General features: G+C 43.4%; 6 protein-coding genes across 7 annotated transcripts; 4 read left to right on the top strand and 2 right to left on the bottom strand.

Moving 5' to 3' along the window:
- Positions 1-579: 579 nt before the first annotated feature.
- BCIN_11g00310 (hypothetical protein) lies at positions 580-2,209 on the top strand. The gene has a single exon (XM_001552376.2). It carries the CDS (start codon positions 612-614, stop codon positions 2,154-2,156), a length of 1,545 nt encoding a protein of 514 aa, XP_001552426.1. The 5' UTR covers positions 580-611; the 3' UTR covers positions 2,157-2,209.
- A 1,413-nt stretch (positions 2,210-3,622) lies between these two features.
- BCIN_11g00320 (hypothetical protein) lies at positions 3,623-6,893 on the bottom strand. The gene is made up of 2 exons (XM_024695771.1): positions 5,193-6,893; positions 3,623-5,142 (listed from the first exon to the last, which is right to left on the bottom strand). Exons 1-2 carry the CDS (start codon positions 6,443-6,445, stop codon positions 4,116-4,118), a joined length of 2,280 nt encoding a protein of 759 aa, XP_024551565.1. The 5' UTR covers positions 6,446-6,893; the 3' UTR covers positions 3,623-4,115.
- Positions 6,894-11,591: 4,698 nt separating this feature from the next.
- On the top strand, positions 11,592-13,744 carry Bcerg13. The gene is made up of 4 exons (XM_001552372.2): positions 11,592-11,836; positions 11,913-12,015; positions 12,077-13,155; positions 13,207-13,744. Exons 1-4 carry the CDS (start codon positions 11,777-11,779, stop codon positions 13,342-13,344), a joined length of 1,380 nt encoding a protein of 459 aa, XP_001552422.2. The 5' UTR covers positions 11,592-11,776; the 3' UTR covers positions 13,345-13,744.
- A 353-nt stretch (positions 13,745-14,097) lies between these two features.
- BCIN_11g00340 (hypothetical protein) lies at positions 14,098-15,940 on the top strand. The gene has a single exon (XM_001552371.2). It carries the CDS (start codon positions 14,326-14,328, stop codon positions 15,868-15,870), a length of 1,545 nt encoding a protein of 514 aa, XP_001552421.2. The 5' UTR covers positions 14,098-14,325; the 3' UTR covers positions 15,871-15,940.
- On the bottom strand, positions 15,933-17,591 carry Bcpex14. Of its 2 annotated transcripts, XM_024695772.1 has the most exons (4): positions 17,483-17,591; positions 17,426-17,432; positions 17,056-17,375; positions 15,933-17,007 (listed from the first exon to the last, which is right to left on the bottom strand). In XM_024695772.1, the coding sequence occupies exons 1-4, from the start codon at positions 17,513-17,515 to the stop codon at positions 16,258-16,260; spliced, it is 1,110 nt and encodes a 369-aa protein (XP_024551566.1). In that variant the 5' UTR covers positions 17,516-17,591; the 3' UTR covers positions 15,933-16,257. The 2 variants fall into 2 exon arrangements, with proteins under 2 accessions (XP_024551566.1, XP_001552420.2); XM_001552370.2 differs by lacking the exons at positions 17,426-17,432; positions 17,483-17,591 and having other exon boundaries at positions 17,056-17,380.
- A 231-nt stretch (positions 17,592-17,822) lies between these two features.
- Bcndc80 lies at positions 17,823-20,588 on the top strand. The gene is made up of 4 exons (XM_001552369.2): positions 17,823-17,972; positions 18,040-19,866; positions 19,919-20,049; positions 20,100-20,588. The coding sequence occupies exons 1-4, from the start codon at positions 17,928-17,930 to the stop codon at positions 20,308-20,310; spliced, it is 2,214 nt and encodes a 737-aa protein (XP_001552419.1). The 5' UTR covers positions 17,823-17,927; the 3' UTR covers positions 20,311-20,588.
- The last annotated feature ends 663 nt before the right edge of the window (positions 20,589-21,251 follow it).

The raw sequence follows: 21,251 nt of genomic DNA on the forward strand, positions 1-21,251 counted from the left end.
TTGGGAGAAGAGAATATATACAGTATTCAACGATGTGCAAGGCGTCGTATCATAATATGCTATATCTATATGGCTCGTTTTACTCACTGTACAATTTCCCCACAGCCCAAAAAAAGCCTATGCCAAGGCATTACCACATGGCTTCAATTTGATCCTATTTCATCCTTCTTCTAGAAGTACAATACAAAATGCCGAGAGAAACCTTAAGTTTGTCATACTGTAGGATCTTAAGGTTAAATCGCTCGAGGCGCAGTTCATCAGCATATCATCCACATTACTCACGACTCGCTTGACATAATCAACAGCTATGCTTATTTTGTGGAAATCTGCTTATGTTTTCATTTCGTTTCTGACCCCTAATCATTTATCTCATGATTGAAACCAAATGATAACAATAATAGATACGATCCTGATCCTTTGTACTACCGATGACATGAATGTGACGACTATCCAAGATGTTGATCAGTGTTCCCGAATGTTACCTCTATCATATAAGATGTAGTGCTCCAACTAAGAATCTTTAATTCAAACTTTACTTGAACATTTTACGCAGTCTTTTCTGTTATCACAGTCCTTACAGTCCTTTTGTTTCTTCATTCTTTCATTTCAAAATGTATTTTTCTTCTCATTCTCTCATTGCTTCCGTGCTCTTGGTCTCTGCCGTTCAAGCATACCCAGGAGTTCAAGCAGATCTTGTTGTTGATATACTAGCTACAGCGACATCTGCAATTGTTTTAGAGACCCCTCCACCTTCGGAAGGGCTTCTTGACAATGTAGGGTTGTTCAAATTCTTCGCAAGAGCCGCGAAGAAGACAACAGCAAAAACCACTGCTAAAACCACTGCTAAAACAACAGAGGCTGCACCGACAACCCAGAAAACTACAGCTCCAGCAACAACGCAAAAAACTACAGCCGTGGTGACTACACCCACAACTACCTCGGTGAAAACCACTGAAACACCTACTACCACTTCAATCAAGACTACTTCCATCCCGACTACGTCATCTATATCCACGAAACCTACGTCTACGTCTACTTCAACGAGTTCGACTTCGGTTGTAGCACCAAGTAGTACGAGTACTATCTCCAAATCCTTGATTTCAAGCACCAGCTCAATTCCTACCTCGGTGGCTTCAATTCAGACATCTCAAGTCTCATCTTCCACTGTGTCTCCGATCTCTAGCTCGTCAACATCTAGCTCTTTGGTATCCAGTAAAAGTTCTACTTCTGTAGCTACGTCTTCTCAAATATCAACTTCTAAAACTGGTTCATTGTCCAGTGTTAGTGGAGTCTCCGGATCCATTGTCAGCACTGGCTCTTTATCATCCCCTACTGTCTCTACTTCGGCTGGTGGGTCTGTTTCTTCTGGAATCAATTCAAAGACTAGTGAATCTCTCACCAGTACTGGATCAGCATCAACAAGAACCGGTTCCATAACGAGCACTGCTTCCGCTTCAGCGAGTGGATCCCTTTCATCTGGAACAGGTTCTATCACCAGTGGATCTCTCACCAGCACTGGGCCAGTATCATCAGGAATCAGTTCGAGCTCGATCTCAGGGAGTGGAACTATAACTTCCTCCTCCCGCATCTCCTCCTCCAGCGGTTCCATCTCTTGTTCCGTCTCCAACACCGTAACAGACATAACCTACTTTGTTTCACCCGCCACCAACACCCTTGGTTCCGTAACAAAACTTTCCACCATCTCCTCCACCGCCGTCAGAACCATCGGATGTTCTCTCAGCGCCAAAACCGCCACATCCACCGTCTCCTCCTCCGCATCTATCAGTAAAATCGTCATTCCAACCGGCTATGGAGATCCCATCATGAGCGCCGAAGCCAAAAATGCCGCTTTCTACAAAGCCGGCGTGGCGGGATACTCAAGCCAGCTGAGCGTTTACAGCGCAGCCTCGACGAGAACAAGCGGGATGACCACAATGGCTTCTGCGACGGGGAGTGCGTCGGGCGTGCAAAGCGGTTCGGGTTCATCTAGTGCTTTGAGTGCCCCGAGTAGTCTTGCAAGTGGCACGACGAAGGAAAGTGTAAGTAGTGTTGCTACCACGGATGTTTCGAGTACTACTAGTGCGCCGGCTACTTCTGAGACGGCTTCCGCCACGGGGTTTGTAGGGGAGATCTCTTCGCTTCTTAATATCTTTTAAGGGGGAGGTGTGGATATATGAGGGGGCTGGATATTAGCATGGGAATAGATTCAGACGCTCATGAATCCGTTGTAATTATGTATGCAAACTAAGCTGCTTTATCTGTTAATGAATCTTTTCTTATATATAATCTTTATAGAGACTTCAGGGTATCCAATAGTCCGGACTGTAGTCCAACATTATAAGGGTTTGAATGCCCAAAAGCAATTGGAAATGGTAAATGTTCAAATCAAACTCAATACCTCAAATGATTTGTGGTACGCTAATACTAGCGCACCAGGGTATCCTAGGTACATATAAATATCTTCTACATAGTACGATGAGAACTTCGTCCTTCTTTCACACTTTCTTCCTTACAATTGGTAGCAAGTCTTAGTTACTATCTGTCCGACATACACATTCGTATTAGGACACCACCATACCTCCAGGATTGAGTTCTATTATACCAACCATACTCATCAACGATATCCAACGCTTTCGATATATATACACCTTTCTCTTAGACCATATATGTACGACAATTCGTGGTCAATTTCCGCCTGCCCTTCCCTATGGCAGACGCTTCAGAGGAGATTATTCAAACGGCGCAGTTGTTTCATCTAGTCCTTCTTTCACACTTTCTTCCTTACAATTTCAATGTTCTAATTAGTTTGGAGATTTGATAATCTTCATTGTTGGACTGTAGTCTGGACTATTGAGCACTCTGTATAGAGTAGTGTGATCGATCTCCTTAGTACAACAAATAAGAAAATATAAAAAGGTATAACGTGGTTTATCATCAAACAGATTATATCATTAAGTGAATCATTTAATTTATATATAAAATTCGTTTATATGTAATTTTGCACTTTTTATTTATTTATTAATAGAATTTTTTAAAAATTGAATTTATAAAATTGAATTGATATAAGAATTATTATAGAAATAGTTTTTTTTATAACGAAAATCGTAACATTTTCAATTTTTCATTCGATATAATAGAAATATTTATATCGAAATTAGATTTCTAAAAACGAAATTTTTATTATTATTTTACATCCTTTTATTTTTCAAAAATAATGATTAATTATTAAAATAAGAATATTTAAAAATAGCTAATTTTGATGTATTTTCAAATGATCCGCTCGGTGATAAACCACGTTATAGACCCTCACCTACATAAATTAATTAATAAGAAAGGTACTAAACAAACGATACACATAAACCACCTTCTCCAAAAACATACAAATAAATGCCTTCATATAAATGCGAAAGACCTCTCAAATTAGAGGGCCTCGGAGAAATGATAATAAGCGGAGGAGAATGTGAGATATAAAGAGGGCTCGTAGACTCTAAAAATACCATGATGCTATCCTAGGACGACTTGGTAAGATTCATGAAAGTCGCTCTTCTCATATTTTCATACACCCGAAGCACCCTGATATGACACCCTCACATTAAAATCATTCATATCAACCAATTACCATTGTCATTGTTAATTGCTATAAAAAAAAGTGTCATCCGCATTCTCTTTCACATCCCCATTTTACTCTCTCTTTCCCCACTCCAATCTTCATAAACCCCATCTTTATTCAAATCTTGATATTCATCCATCTAGCCATACATCCTCCTCTTCCATAACCAATTCCTTATAAAATGCCCCATCCTCTCAATTTTAACATGTCCAGAATAATGTAGAAATAGATAGCCACAACATATAATATAACCTAAAAACCCAGACCCAAATCCTGCATATGCGAGATTCCATTGCTCCGAATAACAATACTGCAAAAGATCAAGTAGGCTTGCTCTTGCTATGCATATCCATTCCGTATTCCAAACGCCATGATCCTAATCGGGTCCAATATACAATAAATATCTTTCCCATTTGAAAGCCCAAAAATCCCGCCAATCCTCATTAAATACGCCCATAAATTATTGTATATCAAGTCTCGTCTCGCGTCCAAGTGAAATCAAAGTTTAAGATTCCAGCCACACACAACCGCAACTCTCATCCCCATCTCGTTCCACCAAATCTCGTTCAAAGAAATCAGAGACGAGACTTCGAGACGACAGTGGTGAGACAGTTGTAGGTTCCGTCTCATTTAAATAGATTGTAATAGGTTGACCAGTTGAATTCATTAATGGTTGAGCATCACCATTTGATAAGATTTGATGAGCTACACAGTAAGCTGGAACAGTTTGACCACCTCGAGGGATACGACGTTCGGCGATTTTATAAACTTTAGGATATTGAGGTAAGAATTGAGGGCCATTTTGAGAAGATCCAGAAGATCCAGATGAAGAAGATTGTTGTGATTGACCTCCATTCGTAGACGAAGGTACATCCGATGAGTGAGTGCTCGTGCCGTATGCATTACCGGTATTAGTTGGGTATGAGCCACCAGAAGTGGCCGTGGGGGAAGAGCCCGCGCTACTAGTTTCATTGACATAAATGAAAGCCTCTAATAAGGTTCCATTCCAGTAACAAAACCAAGGTTGGTCTCCAGCTTGAGCCACTCCTTTACGGTTCATGAAACCCGAGGCAGGTTGATCACGCTTCATGTTCGTTGAGAGAGCCTTCTGTGGCAATACAACTACCTTATTGTATGGCACTTGGAAGAACCAGGCTGGACCTCGACTAGGATATTCCGAATCATTGACGAGAGATAGCACCTGAGCAGACGACAAAATCGGTGGTTGGGCGCCGTATGGGTAGAAATTTAAGGAAGCGTTGCCATAATTTATCGAGATTTCCTTATTGGAGATTTCTTCACCACCCGGAATGTCTATGATAGACATTTCAAGTGGTGTCATTGCTATGGAGCAACTCCAAGCCGAGTTTTCGGCAGTGTTCATGATACAACTACTCTGAGCAGTTGAAGGGACGGTGAGGGGCATATTGTACGTTCCAGTTGGAAGCGATGGAAGCGAAGCAGGTACAGTGGACAGAGGAGTCGCATCGAATGTGGTGGTCATGGTCGCAAATACTGTCGTTTGGCTTGACCTATAAAGAATTAGTATCCTGGTGTTGGGTATTGGATAACGAAAACTAACCCGCCATCATGATGTTGCTTGCTAGATTTATTAGGGTCGTCACCATGTTTAGGCCTTAAAATGGCAAAAACAGTTCCAAGTATAATTCCAAAGAGTACGAAGACCAATACTATCAAAACAACGACCCATACAGGAACGATGCCACATAATTTTCTTTTGGCAACGACTTGCCATTTCTTCAGTGGAGGCTTTTCGAAATACTCCATGTCGGCGTGATTGCTTTGATGCGAACTTCGATCCGACATTATACTCCTTGATGATTGGCGTGACTGAGATGAGCGAAGGTCTTCATTAGAGGCAAATTCGGGATTTCGAGTCGCTAGTCCCATGCCGCCAGCACCAGATATAGGAACGATAGGAGCTGGCATTTGAATGGTAGGTACAGGTACGGGTATTGGTATAGATGTAGGTCGTAATTTTCTAGCAAAAGCCTCGTCCGGATATTTAGTATAAGGTGGTAGTTGTTCCGTATGTCCATCAGGCCCAATAAGATCCGCGGCCTCCTCACCTTCCGGACCTAGTCTTCGTTGATACTCATTATTAAGACCAGGGAAACCAACCGGAATGGGTGCAATTGGCAACTGATCGGAATCACTTGAAACTGTACTCTGCGGGTACATACCATAAGGATGTGTTGGTCCGCTTGGCCCCGTGTATGACATTTCCTGTGGTGGTGCCGGCATTGTTGAAGTCGTCGCGATACTCGCTGTTCTCGCCAATCGTGAGTCTTGATTATACATGTTATATGGATGCGATGGTCCTGTAGGTCCTCTATACGGGCTTTCCGGTCTCATCATAATTGATTCGCTCGATATGCTCGATATACTTGTTGCGGTAGATGTCCTTGTTAATCCGTAACCACTTCCACTTCCATTCTCCCCCGAGTACGCGAATGTTGGACCCCTTGACATCTGACCATTTCCACCATCATTTCGTAACGCGAACGAATCAATTCCTCTTGGTTTTGTAGTACTCGAAGGTCGTGGCGGTGGTGTTGATGCTCTCCGTCTTTCTATGGGTGATGATGGGGGTTGAGGTTGTTGTTCGTGTATTGGTTGTTGTTGTGGTGGTGGTGGAGTGTAAGTATGTTGAGATGAGTCCGAGGGCCTGTAGCCACCACCATTCGATATTCCCATGGCTGCCAAAGCATAATCTTCTTCATCGTCGTCCTGCATTTGCATCGATAATCGCGTCGACCTTTGAGACTCCCTTCTATTATGGTCGATGTGTGAAGAATGATTAGATTCGCCCATTTTTTACGATTGAGTGAGCGCCTATATGACCACGGATGTCCGCACTCCCGAGTGTTCAACACTCACGACACACACTCACACACACACTCACACACACGCACAGCACGCCTCAATTAAAAGTCCGCAAGTACAACTCTAAATGCTATTCTCTCCCTCGCAGCAAGTGACGTTATATATAATCGGTCGTTTATTCATCAAAAGGGTTCCGGAAGGGGATCGAAACGGTATAGATATCAATTGTCGTAGTCGTTATTCGCGTTAATATCCAATGATGATCAAAATGATATGAAATGATGTGTTATTATTGATGGAAGTTGATAGGTGTGAGGTGTGAGGTGTAAAATGTGAAGTGTGAAGTATAAAATGAGTGAATGGGTCGTAGAGAAATGATTTTCCTTGGTATTTTGGGCGTACAGTAAGTAGAAATTGAGGTTTGGGGGTATTTTCCAGGAGAGAGTTGTTTGAGGGAAGCTGCTTAGACCAGTGAGAAGAAGATCGCCAAGTACGCCAAGTTCCAAATCCGAGACGATATAATTGGATTGTATCTACTCGCTTAGTCGAGATTGATATCCAATCAAGTGATCAGTTGACAATGGTTTAAGAATGAAATATGCTGGTAATGAGCCTTGTAAACATGACACTAAGCATCTAGAGGCTTAGTGTTTCTTGCTATGTATGGCTTAGAACGGTTCCTGGTTTTCGTATTGAGTATCATTGGCTTCTATCCAACGAGTAGCCACTTTATCTATGGAGTGCTTTTCCAAAATAAGATAAGGTTGTAGGAAACTAGAAGGATGTGCTTGAAATCCCCAAGTGCTTGTTTGTGTCAAAATCTAGACTATATGTGCCTGTTATGTATGTGTGCTTCCCTCTTGTGCTCGGAATTAACCTGCCCAGTTAGCCCATGTAATGAAAACCAATAGGGAAATCCGATACGGAAAAATATAAACACGAGAGTAAAACGTGATTGGATTGGAATGCAGACTCGGGCCAAAGAGGAAAATGAGTGGCAATTTACTCCAAAAAACCTGTAACTAGAGACTCAGGAACAGCAAAAGACATGGAAGATCTCATCGTTAAAATTCCGGTATATGGTTACTGCCTTTTATTCGGTCGGACTTATTTATACTGTCTAATTGGGATGGACAAAAAAACATCTAATCTTGATTCTTGAAATCTATCACCTTTCCAGAGGTGAAGGATCCAACCATGTGTTGTACCTTTAAGTATCATAGAAAATGAAAAGGTTATATACATTCTACCGATTGTTCACTTCCTTACCCTAGCTCAAAGAACCCCCATAATCCCATTGCCAGCCAGCATATTGTTGAAGAAAGGTATTAAAAGTGTGGATAGAAAATGGGTCTTTGGAATGCTTTCAGGGCTTCGAGTAAAACTTAAAAAGGTATCAACCTTAAATCCAAAAATGTCCGATGACGATATAATTGTTATCGAAGTTGGCTGGCTTAGGAGAAAAGTCCGTTGTCAGCATAACAATATACTGCATGCACGAGTTTTGTAATATTAGTCTAGTAGACAGATTAGACAGATTTGAACTTAATCCTTCTCGTCTACCAGCCGTTGACAGTTACGAAAATCAAGAAAGCAAATTGAAGGCAGTGAAAGTTCGAGTAAATTTAAAGCCCACTTGTACTTGTGCTTTGATAATTTTTAATGAAAGTCTTACCTCGGAATATCATCGTCAGATTCCGGGAAATCTATGGGGATGAAAATAGAATTTTGAACATTTTTTCAAATTGTGAGACCGGCTGAGCTTTACAAGGAATAGCAAAGAAGGTGTTGCGGGTATAGGATCCATGGATAGTGTTTCTAAGACTTATTTATCAATACATTTGCTGACTTCACAAGGCGAACACTACATAAAGATACCTATCTGCACCTTCATTGTAGTAGGAACGGCAAGCAACAATTTATCGAATTAGACAGGTTTTCTCGTAGCGAGGCGATGAAGGGGCTGAGGTGGTGGGCTCGTGGGGTATATCCTCCCACATGTTTTGTTGTATCAAAACCAAAAGAGGACATTCATGTATCTTCACCCTCCATCTTCTCATTTATCATCCATTGATGCCCGAATAATAGACCAGTCGAAACTCTCAAAGTCTAAAGAATTATCATTCTGTGCATCTCATTCAATCATTCATTCCTTTATCCATTAACCTGTTGCCTCTTCGGTATCGATACCCTGTGTCTGATACTACACCAAGCACACCAAAGCCCCGCAAATTGAACATGGGATACAATTGGGATAAATCTTTCGCACACCCCTTCGCATCTTGCAACCTGACTTGGATATCACCGACACAGCCGAAGCACACGATACATTTCCGCTACAGTGCATTTGCATCATCTGCTAATGGTAGTAAGAAGGAAATTCCAGAAAATGTCATGGCGCTTCTAAAATGCGTGTTTACGAGGAGCAAGAACGAGTGATTCAGTAGCCAAACTTTATCTCGCCGTTTTGTCCAACGGATAGTTGTCAGAACTCAAGAGTGATAACTTGGCTCTTGGCACTCGTCTCGTCTCCCTTCAATCCAAATATTTCTAAAGCTTCATTATAACAAGAAAGCTTGAAACTATCTGTGCTTGTAAATAGACCAAAACCATCTGAAATCTATGATTTCATGCTTATTTTTGATGGTGACGGAAGCTCTAAAAGCTCTCCGTCAAACATGTAGGTAAAGCTTTGTGCTTGACGGAAACGAGAGCCGATACTGAATCATGTCACAAGGGCTCATATATTTCTCCTCGACGCACCAACTGATGTCTTTTTTGTCGAAAATTTCTCTTGCCGATGGGGGTATTACCCAAAAATGCCTAATATGGAAATGATCTTCTTGGCTTGAGAGAAGCAACGCTTCATAAGAGTCCCGGAAAAGAAGTTTTCCCTCAACCCTCCTTTCGCATTCCTTTCCTCTTCCAGCCGGCTGTCTGTGGGATAAACATTTCCTTGAAATTTCAAGATACAAAAACCTGATATGATTCATCCTAATTTCCAAAGAAATCTCGTGAATGAAGATTTTGTTATTGCGAAATTATATCTTACCTACTCGAACTCTTGGCAATTATATCTTCGGGTGAATCCGCAACACGCCACCACCAATACGAATCCGATACTCAACTTACTTAAACACCGGAAGACAAGTTCCCCTGTTCCCACAGCGGATCATATTTCGTAAATTTTGTTGGGGTTTCTGTTCCTGATTTCTGAGCGCTCGATGCCGTGATTCGTACATAGTAGCTTCCTCTGGAACGGTTGAAGATAATTCAGCTTTAGTATAAAAGAAAAGAAACTCGGCGCCTGGGCTCCTTGAGAGCTAACATTACACACCGGTCATAGATCCTATATCGTAAAATTTTCGAACAAAGCAGATTTGTTTGAGTGAGTAAGTGTGGCGTGATATATATAGAAGCTATCTGGTTTGAGCAGCTTGTAGTCTCCAAGTGTCGACTTGCCTCGAATGAAAACAGCCATGTATTCTTGACTCTCGACTTGCCTTGAAAGATTAATAGATCATGCGAAGATAGTGGTAAGGCTGTATATAGGAGTATATTCCGCACCGTGAGGTAATTTATATGAATCTTGAGCTCGTCTTCAAGGTTCTCAGACCCATTTTGACACCATTTTGAAGAATTTCTTCCAAGATTCTGATATCGTGACACATAGCATATAAAGATCCTGTCTGAAGTGGAGATTGTGGACACTCTCAATGGAGAATATCCAAGATCAAATTTTTTTAATCTTATCTGATCAAAAAGATAATCAAGATAAAGAAAGATCTCCGGGTCCGAGGCGAGCTACTATACAGAAATCCATGGAAACTATCCACTTCATCCATACTTGAATATCGTCCGCAAATTTGTGATGTACTCGTGAGAATGTTGTGATTTCCAGCACTGCGCCGCAATCTTGCATCAAAGAAGTTTTACCGCTTTGGACCCTTTCTGACATTATGCGAGCGAGCTCAACCTTGAAGGGGGAAAGAAGTTCAGTGAAGGCTGTAGATGCTGAATGTGATTTGTTTGCCTCATAGTTATAGTAGAAATGCAAAAGGACGTATTCGAGAACTAGACCAGAGTTAGCGGGTGAAAAAAGTTGCTGATCTGCCAGCCACTTCTCGAATAGTAAGCTCAAGCTTTCCCGAGCCTGGCTTGACCTTATGTTCCGAACGTTCCTGCATGAGCTAACCAATATTATAGCCTCATTTGACCCCTACTCACAGGACTTGCACAAGTTACAACGCAAGAGCTGCACCTATACTTGAAACTTTTAGACTCAACCGCCACATTCGCCCATTTTATCCCACCCGATCGGGTAATGCAGTTGGTGATATCAAGCTTTCTCTTCTCGGAGGCCGATGTCGTTGTATGCTTTTCAAGGATCTCAGGACGTGAAGATGGACTCTCTGATGGAGCAGAGATGAGAAATCCTGTCAATGGACATTCAGGGGTCTGCATTAGTTGAAAGGGTTCGATCTTCTTTAGCATATCCGTTGTCAAATGTGTGCGCGTAACACTGCGAAATATACTTTATGCCCTTCTCTTTTCAGCAGGTGAGGGAAATAGACAAAGTATATAGACAAAGTATAAACTGGATAGACCTCCTCCCTTGACGGTGAGAGAGGACTTGGACCTATCAGCCATTGAAAAGGACATTGAAATTCTTCGTATATACACACATACAGACGTACACGCATACATATACATACATCTACTGTGTGTATCGTTTGAACACCAAGGCCGAATCTTTGAATCTTGCATCTCCCGGAGCCCGATTCTCTGTCTTTATATCATCCCACCCACCAGCACACCGTACCCGCTCGAGCATCTATCGCATCTATCGGTCAGTCCAAATCTCCACTGTTGTGTTTCTTAATTTCGTTAGTTGAACTGTTGACGGGAAACCTTATCACGGCGTCAAGGGTGGTGAGTGGACATGGGATTGTTTCCTCTCGGCTACTGATTATCGGGCTGTGTTGGCGGTGGTCTAGTGGGAAATTGGAATTGCTTTGTTGATACTCGTGCCGATAATCCAAAAAAAAAATCGATATAAAGACAATAATTCCCTTTAAAATTATATTTCTATCTTTGTTTTGGACGAGAACAATCTCTTCTTTCTAATTCACTTGTGTTACTGTTAATCTCGAACAATACTAATCCCAATCTTTGTCTTCAGTCTCGTCAATTGTCTCGACTGTACATACAACATCTCAGGGCTTCCTTTCTAGATCCCCCTTTATCTTATATCTTCAAATAAATCTCTAGAAGTACACTCTACACAACACCACACCACACACACCGCCCCTCGCCATCATGTCTGCTCGTCCTCAAAACATCGGCATCAAGGCCATTGAAATTTACTTCCCAAGTCAGGTAATTAACCAGATCTCCCTTCCCCTATTCTGTTGCAGACCCCCGTTTGTTTATGTGGGAAACTAACCTGTAACAGTGTGTTGCTCAAGAAGAACTCGAGAAATTCGATGGCGTTAGTGCGGGAAAATACACAATTGGTCTTGGTCAAACTAAGATGAGCTTCTGCGACGATAGAGAAGGTAAGAATTGGTATTTCTGCAAAATGTGTCTGCTTTTTTACTTATGCGTGGCCCCTTGCAGATATTTACTCTTTTGCCTTGACCGTTACCTCGCGCCTTCTCAGCAAGTACAGCATTGATACCAAAACCATTGGACGTCTTGAGGTCGGTACAGAGACTCTTCTCGACAAATCGAAATCCGTAAAATCAGTTCTTATGCAATTGTTTGGAGATAACTCGAATATTGAGGGAATTGACACTGTTAATGCATGCTACGGTGGTACCAACGCCGTTTTCAACGCTGTCAACTGGGTAGAATCATCTGCATGGGATGGAAGAGACGCCATTGTCGTTGCTGGAGATATTGCTCTATATGCCAAGGGTGCTGCACGTCCAACTGGAGGTGCTGGAGCTGTTGCCATGTTGATTGGACCAAATGCTCCAGTTGTTGTCGAGCCTGGTCTTCGCGGATCCTACATGCAACATGCCTACGATTTCTACAAGCCAGATCTTACAAGTGAATACCCAATCGTTGACGGTCACTTCTCTTTGAGATGCTACACTGAAGCGGTTGATGCTTGCTACAAGGCCTACAACAAGAGAGAACAAACTCTTAAGCCTCTCGCCAACGGACATACCAATGGTGCCGTTGCCGAGGAATCAACAAAAACTCCTCTTGACCGTTTCGATTACATGGCTTTCCACGCCCCTACCTGCAAGCTCGTTTCCAAATCATACGCCCGTATGCTCTACAACGACTATCTTGCCAACCCAACCGCATCAGCTTTTGCCGATGTACCAGCTGAGTTAAGGGATATGGATTACGCCAAGTCTTTGAGCGACAAGGTCGTCGAGAAGACATTCATGGGATTGACAAAGAAGCGTTTCAACGAGCGTGTTCAGCCTAGTATCCAAGTCCCAACATTCTGTGGAAACATGTACACTGCCAGTGTTTATGGTGGATTGGTTGGTTTGTTGAGCAATGTTGATAGTGCCGCCCTTCAAGGAAAGAGAATCGGTATTTTCAGTTATGGAAGTGGTTTGGCTGCAAGTTTGTTCTCATTAAAGATCAACGGCTCCACTGAGGCCATTTCAAAGGCTTTGAACTTGCAAGAAAGACTCGATGCTCGCAGAACCGTCGCCCCAGAAGTTTACGAAGAGGTAAGAATATGCTATGAAATTCACTCTGAATATAATGCTAATACAAAATAGTTCTGCGCTCTCCGCAAGGAAGCCCATCTCCAAAAGTCATACACACCCAAGGGTAGCCCAGATACCATTGTCGAGGGTACCTACTACCTCAAGAGCGTCGACGAGATGTTCCGCAGAGAATATGAAATCAAGGCATAAATTCTCAAAATTAATTTTAATTTGACAGCGATTCTTTCTGCTTGCGACTTGCATAGATTAAATGGGATGGCTACTTTCTGCCTTCGAATTGCATGTTCACGATTATCCTCTACAGGGCGCTATATTCGCTTGCATATACTTCACTTCTAGATAGACCAGGAGTGTGGTAAATAGAGAGTTTGGGAGTGAAGGGGAGGGATGGGGATGGAAATTTCAATGCTTGGGATTATTTCAGTGAAATAGGAATTTTTACATTTTGATACTGATGAGGGAAAGGTGAGGGAGAAACAGCAAAATTGAAGCATTGTGTGGATGCTAGTTGAATCTTAGGTCTTGACCTACACATGGATTTAGACAAACAATGATAGATATGAGAATGACAAATTTGGATCTTGATTCAGAGATTTTCATCACTTTCCTATTTGTGACAATTTATCGCAGCCAACTGTTAAACGGGCATTTCGCTTCCACAAAATTCTTCCCCTCTCTTCTCTCAATCTCTCGACCTTAGACCTATCCCGAACGTTAAACGCAAACGCATAAGCTTGCGAGACGAAACTTTCTATTGACCAATTTCAACCAGTCGAGTTGACAATTTACAACCAAAATCAACAAACATGATCTGAAAATTGATGCATCAAACAACCGAGGTTGAGTACAAGCGTATTAGCGCCGCATGTGGAAAATGAATTGTGATCAACCAAGTGGCGTTTCGCAATACCACGTCTTTACCCTAATTTAAATTGTATTCCCGTGTTTGATGTTGGATTGGAGATTTGGCGTAAGCATTTGAGCTGGATTCAAGTTGAATTCATAGCAATCTCTTTCCGATAGTCTATCATTCTAGAGACAAATAAATACGCCCAACCCAACACAGTTGGTCCATCTATATACTGTCCATTGTTTCACACCTGTTGTTCCTCCTCAGACCACACATTCCCCAAACCCTCCTCAACTTTCCCACCCAGATCAGCATCAGTCATGGAGAAGAATTCTTCCCTCTCTATAGCAAAACTTATGCTCCCAAAGATGCCCATGATAGGAAAAACCCTCGTGTCCCACACTCTAGGCATATCCCCCCATTCCACCCACTGGGATCTAAAAACCGAGCTCACAGTCAACATTCTCCGCTCTTTCCTGTGCGGCACCCCATTCCCCATTTCCAAAACCCAAGCTGCTACGCTGCATGATTCTGGCATCAAAGGCCGGATCTGGATCTCTAAAGTCACGCTAGCAATCCCCTCTGAAGATGATATTCGTCAGAAGTTATTCAAAGTCATAGAGGAAATGAAAGTCCCACTGGACCCTAGACAATCACTACAAGAAGGAGGATTCCAAAAACCAGATTTGCTCCCCGTAGAAGGCGAATGGACCGGGCATCGCGCCCATGCACCTAAAAATGCCGCAAGACTTTCAATTTCGGAAGCTCAACAATATATTGAGATGATGAAAGAAGTTACTTCTCCCGTGACAATCCTCTATATGCACGGGGGAGCACACTGGCTTCTTGATCCCGCCAGCTATCGCGGCCCATGCAAGAAGTTAGCCAAATTAACTGGCGGCCGAGTCCTCTCTCTTCGGTATCGACTTGCGCCTCAGAACCCCTTTCCAGCTGCTTTGCTAGACTGTCTAGTCGCATATATACACCTCCTCTACCCACCAGAAAACTCATTTCACACCGCTGTCCCCGCGGAAAACATCGTCCTATCCGGCGACAGCGCAGGCGGAAACCTCTCATTATCACTTCTCCTCCTACTTCTCCATCTACACAAAACATCAACCCCCATACTCTGGAACGGTGTATCGCGACATCTTCCATTACCAGCCGGTCTAGCACTCAATTCTCCCTGGACAGATCTCCTGCGTTCCTCACCCTCCATGGAGACAAACAGTAAATACGACTACATACCCCCACCATCACTCTTTTCGCCTTCCCATTCGATCCCCTATCCGCGGTGCAAACTCTGGCCTACTGCATCTCCGCGATCGAATGTGTACTGCGAGGATGCGCTGCTTATGCATCCTCTTGTTTCGCCGCTGGCGGCGGACGCAAGCGCGTGGGAGGGGAGTCCGCCGATTCTATTCATGGTGGGCACGGAGTTGTTGAGCGATGAGAATAAGATACTAGCGTGTAGATTGGCGCGGAGGGGGGTGAGGGTGAGATGGGAGGAGTATGAGTGGATGCCGCATTGTTTTGCGTTGGCGCTGCCGCATTTGAAGGGGACAAGGAAGTGTTTCGAGGGGTGGGCGGGGTTTTGTAGAGAGGTTGTGGAGAGGATGAAGGTAGATGGAGAGGGGGGAAAGGAGATGGCGAATGGAAGGGTAGAGACGAGGGGGGTGATGATTAGTGCTAATGCTAAAGGGATTAAGGAGACGAGGATTGATGTGGAAAGATTGTGGGACGAGAGTGATGAAATTGTGATTGAGAGGATGAAGGAACAGGCGAGGATATTAGAAGAGGAGGGAAAGATGAAGGAGCAGAATGGGAGCGTAAATGGAGGTGGAACTAATAGGGCACGACTTTGAGTTTATGCGGAGACGAATATATAATAGAATAGAAACTAGTTTATATTCTGGTCTAAAGTACTTGATATCAAACATAGATTGACGATAAATGTATAGGACAATATGAGAATGACCATTGTTCCTCCTTGACTTAGACTTTTCAGTGTACATTTAAATGAATTCTCATACGACTGTTAAACGTAGCGCCAAACAAATCAACTTCCCTGCCATTGACCGAAATCTAAGCTCTCCGTTTGTAAAACAGACTCAATACAGACAGTCGTATTTCATTAAATTATATTGTAAACACACTACGCAATATATTCCAAGATCTCCGTCTCCAATCATTAACACCCTAACGCGCCGTCCCATGCAATTTCATTGACTCCAGATATGCCGATGTTGCAATTATGCCTGAGCTGACCCGCTTGCTTCTGGTGTCCCATTTGTGGTGGTAGTGGTTGGAATAGAGCTAGTGCTCTTAGTTGCAGCTGCCATTTGCCATGCTGGAATTTTTGCTCCTCCTGCCGATGCACCTGTACTGAAATTGAATGGAGTGACATTTCGACCTTGAACAGATGCTACGGCTTCAGTACCTGAGCTGGTACCGACTGATGCTGGGCGTGGAGTGCTGGTTTCAGTGGGTGAATCAGCGGCAGGAGTAGAGATGCTAGGAGTGGTAATCGAAGTGATTGGAGTAGGAGTCGATGGTACAGCCGAACTTTGAATTCTGTTGTATGGAGTCATATTCGAGGTTGGGTTAATTGCCGGGGTTGGATTCATTCTTTGACCCATCAATGTCTTCAAACTCTTCATTTCCACAGCCAACTCTTTCAATCTACTGTCTGTCACTTCCTTCTGACCTTCCATGGCTCTGGGTATTAAATCCTTGAGCCCCCTGACCTCATCGCCCATACGTCGAGATTCTTCATCCCTTCTTCGGCTCGCAGATTTCAGTTCGTTAATCACAGTCTCTACTTCGGTTAAGGCTATGTCTAATCGCTCTGTTCGTTCTTGCTCGGTTGTCTTGAGAGTTTCGGTATCTTTAGCTAACTGGTCAAGGAGAGAGAATGCTTTTTCGAAAGAATCGTCAATCTCCTTCTTATCTTGTTCCAGTTGAGGAGGCGTGGGAGGAGCGATTACTGGATAGATATAACGCTGAAGGTGTTAGTAAAGTCAATGCTTCCGAATAAGCTGGACCCTTACCTTAGCCAGAAAATATGCTCCGTATCCTATGCCACCCGTTACCGTGGCCATGATAAACCAATCTCTCCAGTCTCGTTTTGGTACTTCGGGCGGGGGAGGCTGTTGCCATGGATATTGTTGATAGCCCCCATACCCAGGCTGAGGTTGTCTTACGACTTGTTGTTGTGGTGCATAATTCGAATAGTTCTGTGGTGCTGGCGATTGTTCGCCGCTGGCTCTTCCTAATGCCGCATCGACTTCCTCCTGTGTAAGATTTTTTGATTGCAAAAACGCGATTCGATTCTCCAAGGGTGATGCAGAGACACTTGGGTCCTGAAGAACTATCAAAATGTTAGAAATGTTGAAGCCATCTCAGCTGGAATATTCTCACATGTAACCTAGGGATGCATCAGTATTGGGTTGTATACGGGAGTTGGAGATAACTTACAGCAGATACCACAAGATCCTCACGAATCGCCATGTTGAGTATAGATGAAAAGGAGAAAAGGGAGGCCAAACTTCTTCTCACCGTCAAACAAATACCGAGCTGGGAAATCTGGGGAACTGGACACTAAAATATGAATGGCCGGAACCGAGGTACCGCGACCTTTGCTCCCTTTCTCGAGCCTTTGTTCGGATTCCCTTGAAAGCACGTGATCGTCTTATCTAATTTAGAAGCTAAACCCAATTGAATTGTTTACTTTCCCCAAGCGTTGGCCCTTCGATACACCAAAGTCAGAAGTTTTGTTGTCGCAAATCTGCATGGCTATGTAAATAAAAACGCTTCAGATAAACAACATTTTACAATATTCGATATTGTCTTTCATACAGGAGGAAATTTATCACATATATTTCATAACGAGCAGCCTCATTCTGGAGGATAACTATTGACAATGTCGCAAGACACTGGTCCTTTCTCCGTGCGCCGACCGAGAGAGGTAAGGATCCTTATACCCCCCCCTTCAAATGTTTAATTTAGATGGTTCCATTGCTCATTCCGTGTAGACATTAGGAAGTATCAACTACAATTCGAGTCTACCACAACCCGCATCTGCCATGAAACGATCGAATTCAATCGGTGGTTACAATAATGCACCATTTACCGCCAGTCATGTCCGTAGTGCTGGAGCCAGACAATCTCTTGCACCTTCGCGACCAAATCAACCTCTATTCTCACGATCATCATCGGGCACAAATTTGGCAGATGTAGGAACTTCATCTGTAAAGAGGACTTCATTTCAACAAAGCGGTGGCCGAAAAAGTTATGCACCTTCTCAAATGGGTCGCGCATCTGGTGAAGGGGCAGAACGTCGAAGCAGTGTTTATCGATCCCGTACTTCGACAAGTGGACCGATGGGACATCAAAGTTTCTTTCAAACTGGACCACAACCAGCTGGAGTACCAAAGGACCCACGTCCGTTGAGAGACCGAGCTTATCAAGGAAAGATTGGCCAAGAGTTGTTAGAGTATATGGCGAATAACAATTACGACATCGAAATGAATCACAACGTATCGGCCAATACTCTGAAATCGCCAACTCAAAAGGACTTTGTCTTCATGTTCCAATGGCTTTACCACAGGATTGATCCAAGTTATCGATTTCAAAAGGCTATCGATCAAGAGGTACCTCCAATCATGGCCCAACTACGTTATCCATATCAAAAAAGCATAACTAAATCTGCATTGTCCGCGGTTGGAGGCGCAAATTCCTGGCCACTCTTCCTTGGGTTATTACATTGGATGATGCAGCTTGCTCAGATGCTGGATGGATACAGCACCGATCGATACGATGAGGCATGCGCAGAAGCTGGTGTCGATGTTAGTGGAGATCGCATCATCTTCAACTTTCTCAGTAGTGCATACCGAGATTGGCTTTCCATGGACGAAGATGCCGGAGACGATGACCAAGATCAGGTTCTTGCTCCACACATTCAGGCCATGGCGCAGGAATTCAATAGAGGGAATTCCAAATACCTCGACGAAATGCGTGTCCTTGAAGGGGAGCATGAACGATTACAAAAAGAAATCGAGCAGCTCGAGAAAACTGGTTCGGACATTGCCACTCTGGATCGTAACTTCAAGATTATGGAAGATGATAAAGTAAAGTTTGAAGAGTTTGACAATCGCATGAATCAAAAGTCCGAGAAATATGAGTCTCGTATACAATTCCTGCAAGAGGAGCTCGACAAAGTCTTACAAGAACTCAAAGAAGCATCTGATGAGCGATCAAGATTGCAGGAGGAAATAGATAGCCGAGGAATGAGTATGCAAGATATCGATCGTTTGAACTCTGAGATGGAAAGACTTCAGAAGGGACACGAAGCTACGCAACAAAGATTAGAGGAAGCGAGAAGGAAGGTTGCCGAGAAGGAGTTGGAAGCGAGTCGCAAATTAGAAGATTTGGAGAGAACAGTGGAAAAGTACAACAGTCTAGGATACCAGATAGGACTTATTCCTTCCACCGCAATCAACGCCAAAGGAAAGAATTACGAGCTCCAGGTTGTTGTTAATGAAGGGCCCAATTTCTCGGCATCACAAATGGCAAGCTCTCATGCTGGAGCGAGAGACGGCGATAGACTTCTTGCCGATCCTACGACGGGTTACCAACCAGCTCATATTTTGAACCTGGATCTTCGAGGACATGTGAAGAACAGCTTCATTAGCCTTCGAAAAGAAATCTCCGAACGAAGGACACAAGCTGTTGAAGAAATGGAGAAACACAATGACTTGCTCGACAACATTAAAGAAGCTATTGACGACAAGAGGAGTGAGGTAGAGGCTTTATCGCACCGTGTTAGAGCTGCGGAGGATGAGTATGAAAAGACGAAAGAGGTAAGAAGACGCAATATTACCGAGGGTTAAACAGTGATTAATGCATCGTTAGGTCACGACAACTCAAAAGCTGGCTTCCGATGCACAAATTGAGAAGATGGAGAAAGAGTTAGCCAAGATGCGAGCTGGTCTCACGGAATCTGTGCAATTAATGGAGCAACGAGAGATGAATACAAACATTGAGTGAGTAAGCCCGAGATAGCTTGATACCTTCTCATACTAACATGGTGTAGGTATGAACAATTGACTCTCCGAGCCAATACTCTTCGTGAGGAATTGCACACAGAAATCGAGAAGATGTTAAACGACATCATCAAGTTCAAGGTTCACATTCAGAAGAATCTTGAAGATTATGAAGGATTCGTTGTGGATGAGGTTGAGCATGAGCTAGGAGGGGATGATGAAATCCGAGATGATACCCAAGATATTGATATGAGTGGATGAAGGTGTTTATTGTATCTCTATTCTTTGATGATTTTGATGGAGTCTTACGCCAACGGGGTCTTTTGTATTTCAAATGGGTGCCTACTCTAGTGAATAAGGAATGGGGTTTGATGAGCCAGGAGTCAATTATGTTTTGGATGAAATAGTAAGGTGTTATGGGATCACTTGGCTCTCTTTCTTTGGAGTTCTTGTTGACAGAGGGTATATTGGTCCTATTATGAGAAACGTTTTAAATTCAAAGGCTTGTAATGTCTGAGGAGTTTTGTCTGTGGTATTCATGGTGGTTGATATTGTAGTCAGAAAAGCAAGTGGGGAGAGGAGGCGGGGGGCGGGGGCGTGGGACGAAAAGAAATTTATGCATTTATTGAATGTAATCGTCGTATGCAGCAGTAGGGGAATCGGTTGAATGTAGTGGGAAGAAAGCGAGGCAAGAAGCAGCAAGGGACGTAAGGGGAGCAAGGGAGGGATATGATGCGGTGAAAGCTTTTGTTCATGTGACTTTTGCTGACACTATTTTGTTTTGGCTCAGGACGTACTTGGGCGAGGAGCGAATGGACACGCTGGATGAAATACTTTGTGCTTTACTAGATGTGTGATGTGTGATGTGTGATGCGTGATGCGTGATGCGTGATATGTTGATGGCGGTCCTTGATCATGAGCTTCTTTTGGACGAGCGACTAGGTTACTGTGATGCATTCACAGTTGGAGGTCCGCTCCTGGATGTGTTCTTCTATCTATCTATGCATCCATCTATCCATCAAAGGCTGAGACAGGCGCGACAGGCAAGACAGGCGAGACAGGCACATAAATCCCAGGTAGGCAGGTCAGGAAATGGTCGAAGCGTCGAGAATCGTCCGGTGTGGTGCTGGCTGGTTACCCGGCCAATTTCTTTCTTGACTCCCGGGCTGGGGTCGGCGGGCAGTGCGTAGTAAAAGCCAGGG

The sequence above is a fragment of the Botrytis cinerea genome, chromosome 11 (assembly GCF_000143535.2).
Source record: "Botrytis cinerea B05.10 chromosome 11, complete sequence".
NCBI classification, from domain to species: domain Eukaryota; kingdom Fungi; phylum Ascomycota; class Leotiomycetes; order Helotiales; family Sclerotiniaceae; genus Botrytis; species Botrytis cinerea.